Here is a 25650-nt window from a genome sequence, read left to right as displayed (position 1 = left end):
CGTCCTCCTCTCCCCTCCTCTTCTCCCCATCTCTTTCTCCCATCTCCCTCCCCCCTCCCCTCCCTCAACTCCCAATCCAATTAGGAGATCTTTTCTCATAGCCTTCTCCAGGTTACCACATATATCTCTCTTAGGGTTCTCCCTGCTTCCCAGACTCACTGGCAGTGGGTAAACAAAGAAATTAAAGAAGATATCAGAAAATGGAAAGTTCTTCCATGCTCTTGAATTGGTAGGATCAACACAGTAAAAATGGCAATCTTGCCAAAAGCAATCTAAAGATTCAATGCAATCCCCATCGAAATACCAGCACAGTTCTTCACAGACTTTGAAAGAACAATAATCAACTTTATATGGAAAAACAAAAGACCCAGGATAGCCAAAACAACACTGTACAATAAAGGAACTTCCAGAGGCATCACCATCCCTGACTTCAAGCTCTATAATAGTCCTGAAAACAGCTTGGTATTGGCACAAAATAGACAGGTAGACCAACGGAATCAAATTGAAAACCCTGATACTAACCCACACACCTACAAACATTTGATTTTTGACAAAGAAGCTAAAATTATGTAATGGAAAAAAGAAAGCATCTTCAACAAATGGTACTGGCATAACTGGATATTGGCATGCAGGAGACTACAGACAGATCCATGTCTATTGCCATGCACAAAAAGTTCAAATGAATCAAAGACCTCAACATAAATCCAGCAACACTGAACCTCTCAGAAGAGAAAGTGGGAGGTACTCTTGAAGGAATTGATACAAGGGACCACTTCCTGAACATAACCCCAGTAACACAGATCAACAATTAGCAAATGGGACCTACTGAAACTGAGAAGCTTCTGTAAGACAAAGGACACAGTCAACAAGACAAAAAGTCAACCCACAGACTGGGAAAAGATATTCATTAACCCCACATCTGACAGAGGGCTGATCTCCAAAATTTACAAAGAACTCAAGAAGCAAGTCTCCAAAACACCAAAAGATCCAATTAAAAAGTGGGGTACAGAATTAAATAGGGAATTCTCAATAGGGAAGTCTAAAATGGCTGAGAGACACTTGAGAAAGTGCTCAACATCCTTAGCAAATCAAAACAACTCTAAATACCATCTCATTCCTGTCAGAATGGCTAAAATCAAAAACACCAATGACAGCTTATGCTGGAGAGGATGTGGAGAGAGGGGAACACTCCTCCACTGCTGGTGGAAGTGCCAACTCATATGCCCACTTTGGAAATCGGTATGGAGATTCCTCAGGAAAATGGGAATCAGTCTACCACAAGATCCAGAAATTACACACTTAGGCATATACCTAAAAGATGAACATTCACACAACAAGGACATCTGATCCACTATGTACATAGCAGCATTATTTGTAATAACCAGAACCTGGAAACAACCTAGATGCCCCTCAACTGAAGAGTGCATAGAGAAAATGTGGTATATTTACACAATGGAGTGCTACTCAGTGGAGAAAAACAGTGGAATCTTGAAATTTGCAGGCAAATGGATGGCACTAGATGAAACCATCCTGATCGAGGTAACCCAGTCACAAAAAGACAAGCATGGTATGTACTCACTCATATATGGATTTTAGGCATGAAACAGGGGAGTGCCAGCCTACAATCCCACAGCCAGAGAGTCTGGGAAACAGGGAGGACTCTAAGAAAGATATGCATGGTACCCCAGAGAAGGGGAACAGGACAGAATCTCCTGAGGGGATTGAGAGCATGCGGGGAGGGGAGAGGAAGCTGGGAGAAAGAGAGGGGGTGAAGAGGAGGGGAGAGGAGGTCATGGGGAACAGGAAGGTTGAGTCGGGGGAAGAATAGAGGAGAGCAGGATGAGAGATACCATAATAGAAGGAGCAGAGCCATTATAGGTTTGAAGAGAGATTTGGCACTAGTGAGATGTCCAGAGACCTACAAAGATGACACCAACTCGAAATCTAACCAATAGCAGAGAGGCTGCCTTAAATGCCCTTCCCGGATAATGTGATTGACAGCTTCCTTGTATCCCATCCTAGAGCCTTCATCCAGTGGCCGAAGGAAGCAGAGGCAGACACCACATCTAAACACTGAACAGAACTCCTGGAAGCCAGTTGCAAAGAGGAAGGAGTGATGAGCAAAGAGGTCAAGATTGGGCAGGTGAAACACACAGAAACAGCTGACTGAACAAGGGGGAGCTCATGGACTGATGGTTGAGAGGCTAGCTTGGGACTGATCCAGACCCCCTGAACACGGGTGTCAGTGAGGAGGCCTTGGCATTCCTTGGGGCCTTGGGCAATAGATCAGTAGAGGGGTGAGCCCCACAAAACTCTTCAAGCCCATAAGGGTGGAAATAAGGAAATTAGAACAGGTGAAGATAAAAGGAAGCGAAAGAAAAAGGAAGCCCTCTTTGGAAGCCTGCCAAGCTTCTGATTCCCAGCTTGTGTAATTCTTTCTTTCTTTCTCTGGTAAATAAATATATTGTATTTCCTATTGCATTGACCTTCATCTTTAGATCAGCATTTATCCCTGGTATCCAGATGGACTTTGGGAGCCCATTCCATATGGAGGGATGCTCTCTCAGCCTGGACACATGGGGGAGGGCCTAGGCCATGCCCTGGATGATATGACAGACTTTGGAGAGTCCTGTGAAGGGCCTCACCTTCCCTGGAGAGTGGAGTGGGGATTGGGTAGGGGGCTGAGGGAGGGTTGAAGGGGAGCAGGGGAGGAGAGGAGGGAGCTGGAATTGACATGTGAAGCGTCACATGTCATAAAAAATAATAATTAAAAAATATATCTGTCTAACTACTTCTAACTTAAAGATACATGTCTAACCACTTGTGTGTTAGTGTGTTAGGCTTCAACTATTTGGATAAATAGTTTTGTTTGGTTTGGTTTGATTTGGTATACAAGATAGGGTTTCACTTTGTGGCCCTAGCTGCCCTAGAACTCACTCTGTAGACCAGGCTGGCCTTGAACCCATGGAGATCTCCCTGCCTGTGCCTTCTGAGTGCTGGTAGTAAAGGTGTGGGCCACCACTGCCCAGTTTATTTGGAAAAATTGAATCATACAAGAAACTGATTTTTTTTTTTTTTGGTTTTTCAAGACAGGGCTTTTCTGTATTGTTTTGGAGGCTATCCTGGAACTCGCTCTGGAACTGCCACCAACACCCGGCAAGAAACTGATATTTTATAAATTACTTTGTATAAAAGATGTACCTCATTTTTAAAAGAACCTCATTTCCCTGATACTTTTATAGTGTACCTTTATAAAACATGCACACCTTTAATCCCAGCACTCAGGAGGCACAGGCAAGCAGATCTTTGTGAGTTCGAAGCCAGCCTAATCTACAGAGTGAATTCCAAGACAGCTAGGGCCACACAGTGAAACCCTTTCTTGAAGAAAACAAAAACAAAAACAAAACACAACTATTTATCCAAATAGCTAAAGCCTAACACATAATTGACTAGACATGTATCTTTTTCCCTTTTCTTAATTTAAATAAGAAACAATTTTGTTTTACATGTTAATCCCAGTTCCTTCTCCCTCCCCTCCTCCTCTGTCCCCCACAGACTCCCTATTCTATCTCCTTTCTACTCCCTGTGAGGGATCTTCAAAGTCTCAGACATGTATCTTTAAGCTAGAAGTAGTTAGATATATGTCTTTAAGTCAATTTGTGCTAGCCTGAGTAGACCTTAGAAATTCATAAACCTTATCATTAAAAATATGTTGTTCCTTATCTAAAATATCTTACAGGTCTGGTATTGAACACAGCAAAGACTTAAGTTCAAATTTAACAGGGATAAAATTACAAAATCTTAATCTTATAAAAGTTATTAATTTGTAAATTGTTAAAGATAATTAAGACACAAAGTTACTGGTCAGCCGGGGCGTTGGTGGTGCATGCCTTTAATCCCAGCACTTGTGAGGCAGAGGCAGGAGGAGCTCTGTGAGTTCGAGGCCAGCCTGGTCTACAGAGCGAGTTCCAGGACAGTCTCCAAAACAATACAGAGAAACCCTGTCTCGAAAAACCAAAAAAAAAAAAAAAAAAAAAAAAGTTACTGGTCAGACACCTTATAAATGATCAAATTCTTTAATGTACTCAGAACTCAGAACTATGTTTCTAGTCATGCTAAGTACAGATGTAATTCATTTACAGGGACAAATCCTAACCTTCTGTATATGTTGCCAAGGTTAAGTCTAAAGCAAATAACTGAAAGCAAGTGAAGATTGTTTAATGTAAAATAATATTCAAAATCAGGTGCCAGATGATGGCCCTTAAACTTCCCAGAGAGATCTGTTGAATGTGGCACTCAGGGTGTTTAGGAGAAAGAGTAAAAGGCCTCCTCTGACAGGAGGAATACCAGCTGCTGGCAGCAGCCCTGAGGCTACACTAAAGCAGACAGGGCACCAGTGCACTCCACCTGGGATCTGCTTCAAGTATGGCCACACCAGCCACTGAGCAAAGGGATGCCCCAGCCTCACCCACCAGTGGGGCCCTGCCCACACTTAGACAGGCAGGGCTCTGCAGGGTCAGTCACACCACCCTGCCTCGCCAAGGTAGATCAGTCCTCCAAGTTCTTCCTCACAGGAAAATCTCAGATCTCTCAGACTAACCACCTTGTGATTTAGCTTTCTTTTAAATACAAATTGAGTATAATTTTCTATTTCATTCCAAATAAATAAATTGTGCCTATCATGGAAGAAAACAGAGATGCAGACCAGGCTGGCCTCAAACTCACAGACATCCACCTGCCTCTGCCTCCTGAACGCTGGGATTAAAGGCGTGCGTCACCAACACCCGGCCATCTGGTCAAGGTTAAAAGTCTATTTTCACCTTAAAAACATTCTCACTTTTAGATAACTTTTGGTTATTATAAGATGGGTGTGTTGCTTGCTGATGATATAAATGAGAGCTTTAAAGAAAATTTTAAATTACCTGAGCCTCTTAAAAAAAAAAAAAAAAACCTTAGGCTCAATTACCTGCCAGCCTAAAATGGTTATAGAAACACAAATTCTGATTAAGACCGAATCTGTCACGAGTGTAAAAGTCAGACCTTGCTTCTCCCTGGAGCTAGCAGGCTTCCTACTGAAAAAGGGAAACTCACAAACACGTTTCAGTGGCACCAAACTACCAGCCTGTAGTTACTGACTGAAATTTTCTTTTTACTATTTCTTTACACTCCCATGGTGGCTTAAAAATCCTTGCCTTTTCAATGACTACTCTCACTAATTAAGCATCTATGTTCCATGGCAAATGATTAAATATTTATGCAAATGATAAAAGTCTAAAAATGTGGTCTAAGATATGTGGAAATGAGACTTAAAATGATACATATGATATTAGAACTTTCAAATCCAAAGTTTAACATATTAATCAACTGGGTTCTGACAAGATATGTAATCTAGTCTTGGTAACAGTTATAAACACTGGTTAATAAAACTTTTTTGTATCCTACAAAAGATGCTTTAGTGTTTTTCCATTTCCATTACACACATTGGTGACAGTAAGAAGTGCCAGTTTAAAGGACTTTGGACTCTGACATAACTTTTGCAAAAATGCAATGAATTATACAAACCATTCCTTCTGGCAAGCACTTGATAAAATAGTGAAAAGCACACAGTTATCTTCAGCAGCCAATACCATCATCTAGACACCAAAAAAATCAATGAAATGAAGACTGTGGAAGGCGGCTACTAATCCCCTAATGTGCAATGCTGGATGTCCTGACATGTTAATAGTTAAGAAACATAATAGAACAGAGTGGCAACATTACTGTAGAAAATGGAAAGTCTACTTGGAAAAAACAGGTTGATTTGGGTGGATTTCCACTGTCATCTGATACAGCCGGGACCCCAGTGGGCTCTGCCACATGAATTCTTAACTGCTTCTAAAACGGCAGGAGCCAAGGACGCGAGTGCAAGAGGCCAAGGCACTCACTCCCTTCAGCGGTTTCCAATGTAAGGACTTCAAACTTAGTGCTTTTCGCTCACTCCGTTCAGATGTTCCTGGAAGTTCATACAAACACTGAATTGCTGGTTCGCGCCCTTCCTCACAGTCTACGATAAAGACACTAATTCCAGTATTGGGAGTGACTGACGCGAGTTCTAATTTGCCTAGTGTTGCTGGCCATGAGCATTTGAGGTCACTCAGAAGGTAACCAAAGAGGCTTCTCATGTAAGCTCCATGGCTCACAACTAAGATGCAGGCTGCTAAACCAGGGTGCCACCATCAGGGTGCAACTGCAACTGGTTTCCTACAGGGAAACAGCTCTCCAGACAGTTGCCCGGAGCCCCAGGAAGATGCTTTCTCTCTGGCCCGTCTCACCCACGATTAGTTGACAAATACAACCAAAGAAACCCTTTGCGCGTGCTTTCACCTGCTCTAGGGTCTCTCCTCCGGGTGGAGTGAACACGGGACACTCTTCCCCAGCGGCTCTGGCCATGGCCCGCATCTCGCTTAGAGGCTTGCCTTCTACGACCCCATACTTCCTTTCTCGGAGTCTGGGGCCATACTTCACCGCCATGTCTTTGCAAAATATGGTTTGCTTAGTCCTCGTGATTTCACTGGAGAAAGCTAAACTTCACATTGTTCAGAAAGCAACCAACGGCAGCTGCTTGCTTAAACCCAGTCTCGGAAAGGGGCTCATCTACTCCTTGCCCTTGAATGATTTTCCCCTTATTAAATCTTGTTTCGCCATGGCAGATAACCGTCAGGGCGAAGCACGGCATCTCGGCGGGGACCCTAAGACGCAGGAATCAGGACCCAGCTCTGCTGCACTGCTCTCTAATAAAACTTTTTTAAAAGACAATTAAAATTATCATAGTCACAAGTTCAAAATTTTTAAACTTCCTTTGGATGTTTTCTTTTCTAAGTGTGGAGTTTAAAAAGATAGGATTGAGGGATGGATGAAGGCAGGGTAATGAGAGAGATTACTTGAGAAGAGGGCATTTTGGGGTCAGGTAGAAACCTGATGCAAGGGAAACGCCCACAAATCTACAAGGACGACCCCAGCTAAGATGCCTAGCAATCGTGGATAGGTAGCATCAACTGGCCATCTCCTGTAATCAGGCTGGTAACTACCCCAGTTATCACTGGGGAGCCTTTGTCCAGTAACCTGTGGAAAAGATGCACAGCCAAGCACTAGGCCAAGCCTGAGGAATCCTGTTGAGGAGAGGGAGGAAGGGTTATATGAGATGGGGGGCAAGGTCATTATGAGGGAACCCACAGAAGCAACAGGCCTGCTCATGGGAGCTCACAGGCTATAGACTGATGGTAGGGAGCCTGCATGGGACCAGCGTAGGCCCTGCGCATATGTGTGGCTTGGTCTACTTGTGGAACTCCTAGCAGTGAGAGCAGAGCCAGTTCCTAATGCTTTTGTGGGCTTTGGGAACCTGTTCCTAACGCCTTACCCAACCTTAACACAAGGGGAGGAGCTTATTCCTATTTCAACTTGATTCGCCATGCTTTGTTGGCATCCATGGGAGACCCGCCCCTTTCTGAACAGAGGTGAAAGAGGGGTGGATTGGGGCAGAGAGGCAGAGGGGGAGTGGAGGAGGGAATGGGAGCAGTGGGGATGGCAATCTTTGATCAGGATATAAAATAAATGAAAAAACTTAATTTAAAAAAAGTACTTCTCCTTGTGCTGGAGACATCTCTGCTCAACTTATGTCTGCCCAGTCCTCCTGTAGTCAGGTGATGTAAGGACAACAGGCCAGAGGAAAGAATTCCATGTTTCTGTCCAAGAACTATCCTCCAAGCCCTCAAGCTCTCCCTTCCCTTTGCTCTCTTCCCTGCCAGGAAGGGTCTATCTTCTTACAGATGAATGTTCATGTCTATGCTGACTTTTCAGGCTTTATTCTTGCTATGACTCCAAGGAATGCACCTGCCTGAGCTTTCTGCAGACACTTACTAGCCCTTTCCCTACAGTGAGGATCCCAAAGCAAACAAAAACAGGCAGTGGGACAGATGAGCTCTTCTTGTCGACTTGAACACATTTATGTAAGCTTCAGGGAGTCACGACTTGGCTTCATCTGCCACAGTTCAAACCTGCTCCGGATCCCTTGTCTGGTAAGTACTCCAGTCAGTGAACAGCTTAAGCTCTCCTGCCTACTGCCTGTCACTGGGAATGGGTCCTTTCAGTCCCCTGGTCTTGGGGCTCCTTTCCACTCTCCCATCCACCAGGACTGTGCAACAGAACTGAAAGTTTCAAATTTATGTCCAAGATCCCCCTAAGCTCCTTAACATTACCTTCTACCCATAGTCTGCATCTATCCGAGCAGATCTCTGCCCAGCTGGCAAGTTCCATGTGGAAATCAACCTTGGCTCTACTATGACTCCCGAACCAGTTCACCTCTCTAGATTCAGAGGTCCTGCAAAACCACAAGGCCCTGACTTGCTGACTGCTGAGAAAGCAGGCATTTGTCTCTTCTTCAATAGATTATTCTGTTACTGTGTAAGCCAATCTGGCCAGGTAAACAAGAATTCTGAGCTGGCACACAGAACGCACCTCTGGGGGAAGACACCAGTGCAGAACTTTCACTACAGTCTCCTATGGACTCTTGCCTCACACCTCTCCTCAGGCCCCTGACCTCTATCCTAGTCATAGGAGCAATTACCCTCTGTCTCTTCAGGTTATTCCAGGAAAGAATTAGTGAACTGACCCATTGCTCAGTGAACCAAACACTTCTGACAGTACTCCTTCAGGTCTCCTACCATTGCCTACTAGTTTGACTCCTGCTTTGGCCCAACATTCCAGACTCCCTTTGCCAATATCCTCACTCAGCTGGAAGTACTCAGAGGACAACCATGGTTTATCATCAACAAAAGGCTGGAACGCTGGGTCCCCAAAGCAGGCTCCAAAGTGGCAGTGCTCATGGTAATGGCATGACCTCCACCTGAGCTGGGGTTTTCTAGGAAACAGAAACCTAAAGCGTTTCTCAGAAGCCCTTAAAGGTTGTATGAACATTGCTGACCACAGCTCCCCAAGCTAACCAGCTGATACCCCCTGGCTAACCACTGGAGCAGCCTCCTCTTGCCATCAGCCCATAGGAAACCAACAAGCTTTTGCAGCTGGACAGAATGTTTTTATTAACTGTTCTTTCTCTCCAAGGAGAATGGTTGTGTTTATTAGTTTATCTGTGCATGCTTATAATTTGTTATCTGGAATATTTAAAGCAAATGATAGCTTTATAATCATACAAAAATCTTTGTATGATGATGGGACATATCATTGCTACTGAATTTTTGAAGGTGTAGTAGAGTTTGTGGGGTACACAATGATTTCTTCCAGAGTTGTAGAATTTTCACTGTATCTTGAGCTGGTTGAGGGTTATATAACTATATGTATTCATTGAGATGTTTACATTTGTGCACCTTAATTTCAAATTTTTATGTCTTTTGAAATTGAAACAGACAAATAGACATACTCAGGGTCCAAGTTTGTACCATGACAGAGGTTCTTGTATCAATCTCAAATGCTAAACTCAGTAGGTGGTTGATGGACATACCCCTCACTGTACAATTAGTCTGTGTTCCTATGTTCTAAACCCTTTGACTACCTCCAGCTGCAGGAATTTCTCATCTTTTATCTCCAAATATATCAGTGAGGAATTATATCTTCAAACTATCTTTATAGGCACTATGTGACGCTTACCTCACAAGGGACAGGAGACACATCCGCTTGCGCATGTTGGGTGTACGGAACAGGTCCCACGGAGAAGATTTTGTCTGTGAGGTCTCTAGCTCCTCCTTCATGGTGCTTATCACAACCTTCAACAACAGCATTCATGAACTGTTTAACTGTCACAAAATGATGGATATTGTGGGTGTGCTAGGCACCTGCAGGGAACTAGATCAATAGTTACTGTTTCTGTCTGGTGAAAAATATAAACATCAAAGAAGCAGTGTCAGCTATAAAAGTGACAAGAAATGTGAACCTAAGGCAACTATAAGATTTCTGCAGTAAGGATATGCTAAGCAAGGAAGTCTAAAGAGATTTAGAACCCTGAAGGTGGGGTGTATGTTAGAGATGCAGACTAAGAAGAGAAAAGTCAGAGAAAGTTCATTTGGATTAGGTCTATAGTGGTTTGACAGAGAAATGTTTCCCATAGGCTCAGGTATTTTCAACACTTGGTACCCAGTTGGTGGCACTGGGTCTAGAAGGTGGAAGGGCTTTGAGAATTCACAGCCTCACCCTACTTCCGGTTTGCATGCTCTGGTTTTTGCTTGTAGTTAAACATACAGTCTCTTGGCTCCCTACTCCAGCTCCCTACTGCCATGTCTCCTCCACCACTATGAATTCTCCTCTGGATCTGTAAGCTCAAGTAAACTTCTGTAAGCTTCTTTTGTTATAGTATTCTTATCACAGCAACGGAAAAGTAACTAATACAGAAGTTGATAGCAGAGAGTGGGTTGTTGCTAGAAAGAATCTGACCAGGTTGTTTTTGGAGGAACATTGAAGACTTTGAAGCTTTGCGCTAAAAAATGTTACTACTGCTGTAAACAGAGCTTAATAGGCCATTCTAATAGGAGTCTGGAAGACAGTGGGGCTGAGAGCCAGGCAAATGATGGAGACCTAAAGTAATGAGAGATCCACCAGACACACCTGTGGTGCCGACCACGCCTCTTTGAGCATGGTCACAGGTGCATACGTGAGCATGTGGGATTTAGTCTGGAGTCCCAGACAGGCTTGCTCACTCTGGGTTCCAGTCAGATCACAGAGAGCAGGTGGGCATTAATCCTCGGAGCTGGAACGTGTGGGTTACTGGCTTCTCATGTAAGTGACTTCTCCCCGAATAAAATTATCCTACATTATCCTAGTCCCATGTATCGTAATATGTACATCCACAACCTAACTCATGAGGTTTCAGAGGAAAACAATATTAGCAGCTGAGCTACAGACCTCTGATACAATTTTTTGGCAAAGAATATGGTTGTTTTCTGCCCATATCCTGAGAATTTGCATGAAACTAAATCAGTGGTTCTCAGCCAGTGGGGTCATGACCCCTTTGGAGTTCAAGTGACCTTTTCACAAGGGTCACCAAAGACCATCAGAAAACACAGATATTTACATTATGATTCATAACAGTAGCAAAATTACAGTTATGAAGTATCGACAAAAAATGATTTTATGGTTGGGGAACTGTGTTAAAGAGCTGCAGGACTAGGAAAGTTGAGAAACACTGAACTAAACTAACAGGCAGCAGACTGATGTCTTTAGCAAAACATTTCAAAACAGAAGACCACTGAGTCTGTGGGGTGGTTGTGTTAACTGAAAACTCTTACACAGGTCTGCAGTGAAAAAGAGCAAATAGAGCAGAAAGAAATGGAAAATATAAAGTTTGCAGAGAAAAAAATACAAGGTCACTAGGATGTTTTGCAACCAAGGCATGTGTTTAAAGAAAGGCTGTCATTGTTAGGGAAACTGAAGCCATTAAGACTTCTTGCTCTTTGGAACGATGGAAAGTGTGCTGAAGAGCAAGACCCCACCATCTAAGCTTCCAGCTTGTGAAAGGAGAAAGTCTAAGAGAAAAAGCAGTTGTTTCAACATAAAAAGCTGCTGTAGTCAACGTGGGCCAGGGCCCATCCCAAGCTGCCGCAGCCCCATTTGGCAGTATCACGCATGAAGTGCTGACTTTAGAGGCATTAAAGATGCAAGAGTGATGGGGTCATAGATTCTTCCTCCATAGTTTCAGAAAGACACGGGCCAGCCAAATGTGTGCCAGTGCTGGAGTCACTGCAAGAAGTGACTTAGAGTCCAGGAGGTCCTCAGAGTCCTTTGCATAAAGCTGTGAAAGGGAAGCCTGAGTTTCAGTGGAAACCCAGATGTAGGAAGTGCCAGGGCCATCTGCAAGGAGAGCTGAATACAAGGAGCTGAAAGCCTGGAGAGATGTATGCCGCAGGCGGCAAGTCTGAAGTCGTGGAGCCAATCCAAGCACTTTGAAATTAAATATCTAGACACTGGACATGGGACTGCAGGACTTGGTGTTTGTCCTGGAGTTTGGTCTTGTTTTGTTCATGGTTTCGTCACTCATTTCTCTCATTTGGGATGGGAATTGCATTCTGTGCCATTGTATGTTACAACTATGTAACTTGCTTTGGTTCTTTTTAAAGAGATTTTGGTTCTTTCTTTTTTAAGAGATTTTCTTGAGTCTCAGAAGAGACTTTGTGCTTCAGACTTTAGAAAGGTTCTCAAGACTGTGAACGACCATGGGGACTTTTCAAGTTAGGTTAAATGCACCTTACATTGCGATATGGCCATGAACCCACAGAGTCCAGAGAGTAATTTCGATGAGAAATGTCTACCATGGGTTCATATAACTGAACACTTGGTCCCAAGTTAATGATGCTATTTGAGGATGATATGGAGCCTTTAGGAGGTGGATCCTTGCTGAAGGAAATACATCACTGGGGATAGGCTTTAGATGTCTAAAGCCAAATCCCATTTCCAGGTCTCTCTCTCTCTGTCTCCTGCTGCTATGCCTGCTTTCTGCCATACCTCCATCATCATTAAGAACTTTCCATCTAGAACCATAAACCAAATAATCTCTTTACTTTATTCCTGCAACAAAAAGTAACTGATATACTGCTGTGTGATATTTCGAGTGCACTCTGACAATAAAGTTTGCTTTGAGTCAGAAGGCAGAACTAACCACTAGCTGACCAAAATTAACCATAGAAGTTTTGGAGGACTGAAGATAGAGAGACAGGAAGTAGTAAGGAGGGGCTGAGAAAAGATCTCGGGCTTTTTGGATGGAGGAACAGAAGAGATAGGAGGTCACACTGGTGGCTGCTCTGCTGCTTCTCTGATCATTCAGATTCTTACCCCAATAACTGATACCAATGTTTTATTCATAAAGAATAATTAGATAAATGCTTCAACATACTTCACTAGCTTCCTTCTTTTTACCTTGTCCAGAACACAAGCCCCGAATATGGTGCTTCCCTCTTTAAGGTATCTTCCCAGTTCATCTTAATCAAGATGATCTTTCACAGCCATGCTCAGAAACTAAACTAATATAAATAACCCTCACAGATATGCCTGGAGACTTGTATCCTAGGTGATTCTAGATCTTGCCAGATTGACCATACCATTGCTTATGGTTTCCTACCAGAACTACCAGTAAGGACATTTGCTACCAGGATATAGAAAAATCGAGCTAACATTAAGCTTGAAACTTTCTCCCCACTGGCTATCTTTCACAGAACTGAAAACATGCTATGCAGACTTATGCAGGAAATTTTTCATCAATAATATACTCATCTGTAAACACGTGTGCCCCACTGTAACATGCCAGGGGAGGTGTGTCTGCTTGTACAGTGTTGGCACCACTGCCATGGAGTTAACAAGCCACCTTTTGATTGGAGCTGAGGTCGATACCAAAGGAGAGAACTCCTATTTAGTATAGCAAACCTGGGTGAAAACCAATAGCTGTGCAAATTATAGACCTTAGTGGGGAAGTGCGGTGGTCTAATGAAAATGGAGCCCGTAGGCGCATGCGCTTGAATGCTTTGTTCCCATGTGGTGGGATTGGTTAGGAAAAATTAGGAGGAGTGATCTTGTTGGACGAGATGTATCACTCAGGGTGGTCTTTGAGGTTTCAAAAGCTATGCCACTCACAGTTAGCTTGCTCTTCTCTCTCTCTCTCTCTCTCTCTCTCTCTCTCTCTCTCTCTCTCTCTCTCTCTCTCTCCACCCTACTCTAGTACCATGCTTTTCTGCCTGCTGCCATGCTCCCCACCATAGACTCTAACCCTTGAGTCCCCACATTAAATGCTTTCTTTTATAAGTTGCCATGGTCATGGTTTTGTTATGCTAATAGAAAAGAAACAAAGACAGGAAGTTACTGTTGCTGTTTCGGGAGTTGTTTTGTTTGGATATGATGTACCAGTACATTGCCATCTAAATATCTTTTTTGTGTCCATATAACAACACTGCTGTCAGCTATGGTCAGAGAAACTTCTTTTTATAGTGCATACAGTTACTGCAAACTCTAACTGGTCAAAGGGCTGAAAATAAGTGACTTTTGAGTGCTCCTCCTTAAATCGGACATCTATATCAGCCCTTCCAAGGCTCAAGGGACAACATGAGGAATTTAAGAGCAAGAGGAGGGGGTGGGATACATAGAATTCTATTCTCAAGGCCTTATATGGCCATTACACACTTAAACTCTTAGCTGTTGTGGTTACGTACACAAGAGCTGCCCAAATAGTCCAGTCAACAACCCATTGTAGAAGTAGAGAGGCTTGTAATGCCATTTCCCTTCTTCAGGACTTACTGGTCATTGCGAGATGAAAAGGGTCATAAAGGCCTACTGATCTTCAAGACTGACGGTCAGTTAATAATTTCTGGGAGAGGAAAGACATTTTCTTCAATGGAATAACCACTGTAAGTTGCCCACTGTCCTGTAAATAACATCTCATCTATGTTTCTATAGCTAACCCTAATTTACTTCTTGCTTCATACACAAAAGAAGACATCAAAGCACAAAAGGATTGTTTAAAAAGAGGAAAGGGATAAGCAGGGGTAAGAGAAGAATAAATCAATGAGTGATAAATATGATAAAAATATGTAACATACATATATGAAAATGGTATAACACTCATCATTATATATAACTAATATATGCTTTAAAAGTTTTAAAGTGAATAAAATTCTGTGGATAAGTTTTTACAAATTAAATCCAATAAGCAAAAGTCCCTTTTGAAAGAAATGCATGTGTGCAATATAGTAAATAGTAGCATACTGCATCTTGACACCTAGACATATATGTATCAGGCTTGTGTTTCTTCTGTGTCATAATAAACTCCCATTATGCTCACCTCCATGGTTAGGGTGTCTCCAGAACTCTTCATTCCATTCATATGTGCAGCTCTTCTGAGCTCCTGTAAGCTCTTTTGAGGTTTGTTGGTCACAATCAGCCACCGAGCTGACTCTGACAACCACCTGCTCAAGAATATTGAAAGTAAAATCAATTTTCATGTGGTCATTTTTTGCACCATATTTGTGCTTAGATAGTTTTATTATTATCCTAATGACTACAATTAATTCTGTTATAGCAGTAAATATAATCCTATGTTGTCTGGTACCTTCACTAGAAAACAATTTGCGTATGCAGTACACTTGTACTTCTGGAGTGCAGAACCATAGTTCATGTTGGCCTCCCTGCCAGGACTTGCATGCAAATTTACATGGAGTTCACTGAAGAGACACAAGGGACACCTATATAGTACTTTGCTAGATTCTTTTTTGAATGTAAGAAGCATTTATTCATAAAATTTTTTCCAAAACTAAGGACCTCTGGAAAAATGTTATATAGCAATTATAACATCTGAATTGTATCCATTCCTACACCAAGCACCTAATGGCATTTAGCCACTCATTAAAGATGAATCTGACTCAGTTTATCATCTATATAATGGGAGCATCAGTGCCACAATGTTGATTGATTTGTTGTGAAGATTTAAATTATATGAATAAATGTGAAGAAAATTTGCTTCTTTATCTGTATGAACTCATATAATTGTACCAAGCCTGTAATCACCTCTTAGAGTTTTTTTAATCAAATATTGCTTCTCTGCCGACAATATTATAGCACTTTTAAAGTGTTTTTAAAAGAGGAAAGGGTATGATTTTGCTCTGGGAGCTAAGACCACATAGCCTCTTACAAGAAGTAGAGGACCCCAGCTTCCCTGCTCAGGCCCATCCAGGCAATGCAGAAACTCACTGTACCAATCTGCAGAGGACAATTACATCTCAACCATACTAAGACTTAGTCCTCTACTGAACATTTTAAGTGTCTCTAGTAAAAGGAAAAAGGCAACATAAGCAAAAAGGAAACGCTCAACCAACAAATTTCCCCAACTGCTTCAGTCTCCACACAGAAATAACAGGATAAACCATGAAACATCATACTTCCAAAAATGACTAATCCCATAATAATGACCCATAATAAAAATTACAAGAAAAAATCCCAAATAATTCAACATGATTATAACTATATTTAGCACTTCAAATAATATGTTAATATGCTCCAAGAAATTGAAAACAAAGAGAGAAATAAATAAGGAAGTCATTGCAAGATACAAAAACAGAATTCAGTGAAAAGATAGAATTACTGAAGAAAAATCAAACTGAAATGATGCTGAAAATGAAAAATACAGCAATTAACTCATAGAAACCTCAGTGGAGCTCAGGCTAACATCAAACTCATGATCCTCCTGCTTCTGCCTTCTTCAGCAAATCCTACAATTGTGTGCCACCACAACAGGTTGTTTAGCTTAAATTTTTAGTTGAACTCTAAACAATGGAAGTAGGAGTGTCTCTGGCTGTTTTGCCTGCTTGTGGGACCTTTTTCTCCTACTGGGTTGGCTCATCCAGCCTTGATGTGGGGACTTATACCTAATCTTATTGAATCTTGTTATGCCATGTTCAGTGGCTATGACTGGGAGGCCTGTTCTTTCCTAAAGGGAAATGGAGGCGCAGTGGGTAGAGGACAGACTGGGAGGATAGGAGGGAGGGGAGGCTGAGGTCAGGGTGAGAGAGGAATTAATTTAATTAAATAACAATTTTGGGAGGGGAAAAAAGGACTTCAGTGGAAAGCCTCATCAACAGAATGGATGATGGAGAAAATGAAGTATTAAGGATAGGAGACAAGGTAGAACAAACAGATCATTCAGTGCAGGCCAATGACACATTTTTAAATATATGTGAAAAGATTGTTGCTTATAGAGTTCCACATTTTTGACCAACTTCAAAGAAAGCTGAGGGCCCATGGAAGTACCTATTTTTAACTCCAGGTTAAGACTACAGGTGTGTGGCAGGCAGTGGTGGTACACACCTTTAATGCCAGTACCCAGGAGGCAGAACCAGACAAATTTTTGTGAGCTTGAGGCCAGCTTGGTTTACAAAGCTAGTTCCAGGACAGCCAAGGCTTCACAAAGAAACCCTGTCTCAAAGAAAAAAAGAAAGAAAGAAAGAAAGAAAATGAAAGGAAGGAAGACAGGAAGAAAGAAAGACAGGAAGGAAGGAAGGAAGGAAGGAAGGAAGACAGGAAGGAAGGAAGGAAGACAGGAAGGAAGGACTACAGATGTGTAGGAAGTTCCACATCTCAGCAGTAGCTGAGGAACTAGGATGGGCCAGATATGACTCTGGGTGAGAACTAAAAAGAGTTCCTTGCCGGTTGTGGTGGCGCACGCCGGTAGGATTTGCTGAAGGAGGCAGAGGCAGGAGGATCACGAGTTCGAGGCCAGCCTGGGCTACACATTAAAAAAAAAAAAAGAGTTCCTTAACTCACAGAAATGGTGTCAACCCAATTGGAAGGGCCTCACTGACACAGGACAACACCAGACACTCAAAGGAACCCTAGAGCCAGATCTTCCAGCCCTGAAAACCAGTCCCACAGAGGAAAGGAACACTAGACCCAGATCTTCCGCCCTGAAAACCAGTCCCACAGAGGAAAGGAACATCTCAACCCTAGGGGGACTTAGTCTTCCACTGAACATGCAAACAATAGCACTGACACTTTAAAAATAAAAATATAAAAAATAAAAGGAAAACAAAACCAACCGACTAACTCCAGATGTACACGTCCCATAACAGAAACAGAAAAAAACATGGAAAAGCAACACAGCATTTCTCCTCCACAAATCACTACTCCCATAATAGTGGCTCCTAATTGCTGAAGAATATTTGTTTAACCATGCAAAAATGTGCTCCATTTGTTTAACTGTGTAAAGATGTGTTGCATTTGTTATGTAAAGATGTGTTGCTGCTTTACTTTGCCTGCCTAATTGGTCTAGTAAAAAACTGAATGGTCAATAGTAGGGGGAAGATGCAGACAGAATTTCTGAGCAGGGACAGTAATTAGGGCAAAGAATTTAGGTTCAGGGGAAGAAAGAAAAAGGAGCCTACAGGGAGATGATTTTTTTGCTTTATGTTTGAGCAGGTAAAAGACATCTGTCAACTTTATAAGTTTGTTTGTACTGTATAGCCAAACCTCTATTCATGCCATATGAAAGGATGTCATGTAATAAGTCATGAAGATTCTGTAACCAACAAGATTTATCATGTCTCATCCAGTCTCAGAGCTGTTCCCATGTCAGGTGATCAGCATATATGTCACCTGTCTTGTAGTTTTTGTAAGTTTATTTCTTTCTGTCTATAGCCAAGATTTCAGGAGGTCTCCCCAGATCAAATCTGGTCTCTATTAATTTTAAAGGAATCCACAGCCCTTCATTTCCCATTTGGGCTAGAAACTGCCCTTGTCTCAATTTCTGACAGTACACTGTACAAACTGGACAAGCAGGATCAAAAGAAAAAGACTGCCAAACTTTGCCAAGACAAGGTGGGACAGTCCTTCAAATTTTCTGCTTCACAGAAGTTCGTCAGATATTCTAGACCTGTAGGTCAAAGATGGATGCCCCAACTTTACAGAGGAACCTTGAGTGACAATCCAGGCAGTCAGCTGTCTCTGTCATTTTTATAGTTTTGGAAGGTGATTGCTCTGTACTTCCTGTTTACTCAGGTAGCATTATGTCCTTCTCAGACTCTGATGATAGTTATAGTTTTCCTTGTTACCAAATTCAGAAAAGAAGTTTACAAAAGAAATACAAAGTTTGCCAGATGGTGGTAGCACACGCTTTCAATCCCAGTACTCGGGAGGCAGAGGCAGGTGGATCTCTGTGAGTTCGAGACCAGCCTGGTCTACAAGAGCTAGTTCCAGAACAATCTCCAAAGCCACAGAGAAACCCTGTTTTGAAAAACCAAAATTAAAAAATGAAAAAGAAATATAAAGTTTATAAGGTTGAGAAACATAAAAGCTTAAATTGTTTATCTAAGAAAATGTTGTGAGATCTAAAAAATAATTTTGAGTTGGTAATACAAGTTCAGATAGAAAGCAAATTAGGTACACAACTTTGAACTCACCAAGATAGGATAGATAATGGAGTATTTTCTCTGAATTTGCCAAATGCAAATGGACTGAATATTGTAAATGTAATTTTTAATAGTTGTTCTTATTTAGTCTTATTACATTAAAAACTTCCTTTTTATTTAGACAAAAAAGGGGGAAATGACGCATAATATTTGTTTAACTATGCAAAGATAAGTACACTTGTTTAACTTTGGGAAAATGTGTTTCATTTGTTTATGTGGAAGAATATTTGTTTGACTATGCAAAGACATATTGCATTTGTTTAATTATGTAAAGATGTGTTGCTGCTTTACCTGGCCTGCCTGATTGTCTAGTAAAAAGCTGAATGGCCAATAGTGAGGGAGGAGGTATAGGCAGAGGAGGTATAGGCAGAACTTCTGAGCAGGAAGAGTCAGGAGGAGGAGGAATTTAGGCTCGTGGAAAGAAAGGATAAAACAGGGAGATGCCAGGGGCCAGACAAACACACACAGAGGAAGCAGAAAAGTAGGATATACAGAATGAAAGAAAAGTAAGGAGCCCTGAGGCAAAATGTAGGTGAATAGAAACAGGTTAAAGTAAGTTAAAATAACTAGTGAGGCAAGACGAAGCTAAGGCAGAATATTTATTATTAATAATAAATCTCTGTGTCTTTATTTGGGAACTGGTTGGTGACTCAAAGAAAATGTCAACTACAGCTAATGAAAATGACTTGGAAGAACTACCAGACAAAGAATTCAGGGAATGGTTATAAGTACGTTTAAACAATTCAAAGGAGACATAAATATAAACATACTCCAAGGGAACAAAAACAAAAAGATGAATGAAATGAGGAACTTGAGGTGTCTTAAGTAAGATGCCCCCCCCCCCCGTAGTCTCAAGCATTTGCATTCTTGGTATAGGGAAAAGGGACCAGCCAAAAAAACACACCCTGAGCAGAGCCAAAGAAACACACTTTGGCCCTGCAACCACAACCAAAGAAATATACCCTGGCCCTGAAACCAGTGCCAAAGAAACACACTTTGTTCCTGGAATCAGACTCAGTGAAAGAAATACGCCCTGGCCCTAAAACTAGAGCCAAAAGGGTAAAAAGCACCAGAGAAAGAAACACACTTTGACCCTAAAACCAGAGCCAAATCTGACCCTAACCCTGTGCAGAAAACTAACCAATCCTTGAGCAGGAGCTCTAGCTAGTCTGAGCTCAGCATTGAAATCTGACCAATCCCCAGCCTGGAAGCCCTATCTAAACCCTGTGTCTGTTCAGCTTGTGGCTGTTCCTGCTGCCTGGCTATCCTCTGTCACTCTGGCAGAGGGCAGCCTCTCTCCTGTTTCTTTCCTCCCAATAAATCCCTTGGATGAGCTTTGGGTGAAGACCTTCTTTTGTGGCGGAGCAGAGACAACCCTGGGCAGAGCAGAGCGAGCACAGCTGTAACACTTCAACTCTGGAAATCTTCTCCTGGCAGAGAGGAGTTGTTACACTCTGTTCTCACACTCCTCTCTCCACTCTCCCCTAGCAACTTTGCCGGAGCAACCTTTTCCTGCTGGAGCAAAACTGCTACACTGGGCAAACACCCCCCATGGAAGACCCTCTCCTGCTGGAGCAGAGCTGATACAATGGGGAAGTCTTTCCCTGAGGCAGGGCTGTAAGCTGCTATGCTTACTGCAGCCTGTGGTAGTCCTTGGCTTCCAAGCTCCAGTATACTTTCCCGTCTGAGCTGTGTAACACTCAGTATTCTGTGACTCCCGAGTGCCAGAATACCTGTCCCATCCAATCCATCCAAAATGCCTACACTTGGTCCTTAGTTGGTGGCACTGTTTGAACAGGTTTAGGAGATACAGCCTTGCAGAAGGAAGTGTGTCACTGAGGGTGGGCTTTGACAGTTTAAGTATTCATATCATTTCTAGTTCATTCTCTTAGCTTGTAATTTGTAATTTGAGAGGTGAGCCCTCAGTTTTTGATAGAAGCCACCTTGCCTATAATAGACTGTGGAAGAGAGCAGATCATGTTTCACCAGAAGTGGCCCACGCTGATAACCATTATAAGATGGCGCTGGGCGGAAACTGCAGAGGCGAGGCACGCAGACCATGCCCAAGACAGGATAGGACACTAGATACTTAATAGGAATACCTTTAAAATTACTGGTTAATACTTTTCCCGCTCTGTGTTCTTTTTATTTTTTTTTTAACTTTAGGAGAGCTTTGCTGTTAAACAATAAACAAGATCCTGCTTGACTCGGCTCCCTGTTGCTTCTGATTGTCTCCGGGTTCCAGGGAGGCTCCAGGACAGGCTAACTGTGTACTCTACCCTCTCTGACCTCAACACAGGGGGTCCCCAGAGACCCCAACAATGAAGAATCCTTAAACCCAAACCATAAACCCAAATAAACACTTTCTTCTGTAAGCTGCCTTGGCCATGGTGTTTTATCATAGCAATAGAAAACTAGCTACTACAGAAGTCAACCCAAGGTTTGAAAATAGAGACAAGATTACTGAAGGAAACCAAAACTGAAATAATGCTAGGATTGAAAACTCAATAAACCAAATACAAACTCATTGGCAACAGTGTCAGAAACGGAAGGCAATGAAAGGAGTCGGATTCCTCAGTAAAGGTCAATGGTAAATTGAAAAAGAAATAGAAACAGAAAGTAGAAAGGCTCTGCAACACCATGGAAAGATTAACGGCACAGACAAAGAATAACACCATAACAAAGGCATAAGGAATATTTTCAATAAAACTCATATCAGAAAATTTCTTAAACCTACGGGAAAAAAATGGTCATCCAAGTATAAGAGGCCCACAGAACTCCAAATAGACAAGGTCAGGAAAAGGAGTGCCCCACAACATTTTGTAGTTAAAACATTGAAAGCATAGACTAAAGAATGTTAAAAGCTACAGAGAGAAAAGTCACATAACTTATAAATCAAGCCCATCAGAGTAATCCTGGTCATCTCACAGAAACTTTTTGACCCAAAGGAGTCTGGAAATATGTATTCCAACTTCTGAAAGACAACAATTATCCACCAAGAATATTATAACTATCTATTAAAATTTATAATATAAATATATATATTTACAAATATGAAACTATCTATTAAAATAAAAGGTGAAATTAAAAGGTTTCATGATAAGAACAGGTTTAAAGAATTTCTGACCACTAAGCCAGCTCTACAGAAAACACTAGAAGGAATATTTTTTCTGAAGACAAGAATGAACATACACAAGAAGTCAAAGGGAATAAATAAACAATTTCAGAACAATTCCTCTGAAGAGGTCTAAGAAAACACCACAAAACAAATAATGACAGAAATAAATATACAAAATTCATGTTAATGTTAGTGGTCTCAACTCCCAAAAAAAGACATAGACTAGCAGATTGGATTAGAAAACAGAATCTATCTTTTTGCTGCTTCCAAGTAACAAAACTTAAAAGCAAAAAGAGATATCACCTAGCCGGACGGTGGTGGCACACGCCTTTAATCCCAGCACTCGGGAGGCAGGGGCAGGCAGATCTCTGTGAGTTCGAGGCCGGGCTGGACCGATAGCCTCCAAAACAATACAGAGAAACCCTGTCTCGTAAAAACAAAAAAAAAAAAAAAAAAAAAGAGAGAGAGAGAGAGATATCACCTTATAATAAAAAGGTGGGAAGGGGGATTCTAAACAAATGAACCCAACAAGCATGTATTTATAGACATTCTAATATTTGACAAAACAGACTTCAAACCAAAAATTGTCAGAAGTGAAAAGTAGGTCATTCTATACTCATTAAGATAACAATCCATGACCTACTCTCTCTTCCTCTTCTCCCCCCCTGAGTAGGTCATGGGGGAACAGGAAGGTTGAGTGGGGAGGGGGTAGAATAGGGGGAAGAAGGAATCATAGGTTAGAAGACAGATCAGGCACCAGAGTGACCTCTAGTGATCTAAAGGGATGACACCAATTGGCAAGCTAAGCAATAGTGGAGAGACCACCTCGAATGCCCATTCCTGATAATGAACTTGATGTCTATAACCATCCGGGAGCCTTCATCCAGTGACTGATGGAAGCAGAGGCAAACACTCACAGTTAAACACTGAACTGAACCCAAGGAACCCAGTGACAGAGAGAGAGGAGCGATGAGCAAATTGGCAAAGAATGGGCTGGAAAAACCAGCAGAGGCAGCTGATCTGAACACAGGAGAGCTCTTGGACCCCAGACTGACAGCTGGGAGGCCAGCATGGGACTGATCCGGACCCCCGAATGTGAGTGTCAGTGAGGAGGCCTGGGCAACCTATGGGGCCCTGGGCAGTGGACCAGTGTTTATCCCTGGAATACAAACAGACATCGTGTGTCCATAGCACAACGAGGGATGCTCTCTCAGCCTGAACTCTTAGGGGAGTGCCTGAACCCTGCCCTGAGTGAAATGACAGACTCTAGATATCCCCTATGTGGAAGGAAATGGCAATAGGGTGGGAGGCTGGGGGGGATGGTAGGGGGTGCGGGAGGAGGGGAGGGAGAGGGAACTGGGATTGACATGTAAAACAAGCTATCTAAAATTAAAATAATAAAAAAAGAAAAGCTGGTATAGGAGAAAGTAAACACTGAGCATATTGAAGAATCAACCAACCCATGGTAGTCTCCTGTCTTTATTATTAAAAAGAAATAGGGAAAAAGGTGATTCAGTCAATGGGCTCTCCACAGTCTGGAATCCCTTTGCCTTCTCATAGTTATCAATTTAAAAGATTGTTTCTTCACTATACTTTTGTAAGAGAGAAAATTTTGCCTTCATGGGGCCTACTAATAATTCCCAGCCTGCTAAGAGATGTCAATCGAAGGTTCTCCCACAGGGAATGTGAAATAGTCTCATCCTGTGCCAATATTTTGTATGGCAGCTGTTAGAAATGATACATAAGCGACTTCCTCAATCTATAGTTTACCATTAAATGGACAACATCCTATTAGCTCATTCAAATATAGGTACCTTAGAAAGAATGTTTGAAGAGGTAAAGAAAATTTTGCCTTGATGGGAATTACAAATTGCTCCTGAAAAAAATACAAAGAGAAGATTCTATTAATTATGTAAGCTATAAAATAGGTTTACAAACAAATTAGACCCCAAAACGTACAAATTAGGAGAGATCGATTGCAGACCCTCTAATGACTTTCAAAGATTGCTAGAAGATATTTCCTATCTGTCAGGGTAAATTCTGATGAACTAGTAATTTGTTCAAAACCTTAGAGGATGACAAGGACCTAAATAGTCCCAGAATATAACCAGCTGAAGCTGAAACAGAATTGACTTTGGTAGAAGAGAAATTACAGAATGTACATTTGGATTGTGTGGATCCAAAGCTGAACTGCATTCTGGTCATATTACCCTCTAAGCATTTGCCTACAGAAATGTTAATGCTGAAGGAAGATATTATCTTAGAATGGATCTTGTTGCCACATAAACAGAGTAAAAAAATTTAAAAGGTCTCAGAGTTAATTCTAAAAGGAAAAATGAAACTTTGTCAAGTAGCAATAATAGACCCACCAGAATTGTAGTACCTTTCAATAATGATGAAATTGACAAATTATGGGCAGAAAGTGAACCCTGGCAAAAAGCTTGCAGAAATTTTTTGGGAGAGATTAACAACAAATATCCCAAAAGCAAGAGAATTTAACTTATAATGAGAACTAGCTGGATCCTTCCTCCCATTGCATGGGAAACAGCAATTTCTGGAGCCCCTACATTCTATACCGATGCAAATAAATCAGGAAAGGCAGGTTATAAATCAGAAAAGGTAAGTAGAATGGATCTAAGTCCTTATAATTCTGTCCAAAAGTCAGAATTATATGCTATTCTCATGGTGTCAATGTATTTTTTGGAACCTCTCAACGTAGTTACTGATTTGCAATATGCAGAAAGAGTTTTTTGCATACTGAAATCACTGAATTTACACCAGATGATACAGATACAGAATTGACTTTATTATTTATTCAGTTGCAAGAAATAATCAGAAGTAGAAATTATGTATGTATGTATGTATGTATGTATGTATGTATGTATGTATAACACATCCAATCCCATGCCAGTCTGCCAGGTAGTAAAGAATTTGGTCAACTGTTGATTGAAAATGTTCTGGAGGACTCAGAATTCCATTTTAAAAGAATCATGTCAATAGCAAATGTTTAAAAAAAGACTTTTCTATCATGTGGCAATAAGCCAAGAATATTATAAGGAAATGTCATACTTGTTCTTTATAAAACCAAACTCCACTACCTGTAGGAAGTAACCCCAAGGGTACTCAAAGGAATGAAATCTGGCAGATGGATGTGTTCCGCTTTATAGAAATTGGGAAATTAAAATACGTACACCACACTGTTGGGGAAGTCCTGTTATTTGCCTGTGCATTTGTCAATAAAGTACTGTCTGGCCAATAGAAAACCTAGATAGGAGGGGCTAGGAATCCAGGAGGATTCTGGGTAGGAGAAACACAAGAGAGTCGCGATGTAACCGCCATTGGGGTAGGCAGCTCGGAAACCTCTCCGGTAAGAGACATACTTAGATTAACAATTATGGGGTAAATACTTAAGTCAGAGCTAGCCAGTAAGAAAAAAGCAAGGCCAACAGCTTCATAATGAACATAGCCTCTTGTGTGTTTATTTGGGACTGATGCGGATCTAGAACCAGGCTGGCGCGGCAGAGCCCAGGCGACTGGCGGGGGATAAACCAAAGCAGCTAGCAAAGGAAAATCTTCTCTTAACACCACACCATTGACACCTATTCAAGAATT

At 41.7% G+C, this 25650-nt stretch overlaps 1 protein-coding gene and 1 pseudogene across 1 annotated transcript in view; both read right to left on the bottom strand.

Annotated features, from left to right (window-relative positions):
* The window catches only part of LOC101829652 (solute carrier family 22 member 19), a 54864-nt gene that overhangs the window by 9002 nt on the left and 20212 nt on the right, over positions 1-25650 (bottom strand). Inside the window, exons 5-6 of the mRNA XM_005063885.4 lie at positions 14807-14930; positions 9640-9755 (exon numbers count right to left, since the gene is read on the bottom strand). Coding sequence (XP_005063942.1) covers positions 9640-9755; positions 14807-14930 — 240 coding nt within the window. The remainder of the gene's footprint in view (positions 1-9639; positions 9756-14806; positions 14931-25650) is intronic.
* Positions 5960-6715, bottom strand: LOC106022588 (annotated as a pseudogene).

The sequence above is a fragment of the Mesocricetus auratus genome, unplaced genomic scaffold (assembly GCF_017639785.1).
Source record: "Mesocricetus auratus isolate SY011 unplaced genomic scaffold, BCM_Maur_2.0 Super-Scaffold_4256, whole genome shotgun sequence".
Lineage (NCBI taxonomy): Eukaryota > Metazoa > Chordata > Mammalia > Rodentia > Cricetidae > Mesocricetus > Mesocricetus auratus.
The sequence above is the reverse complement of the archived record's forward strand: the minus strand, read 5'-3'. Positions and strand labels throughout refer to the sequence as shown.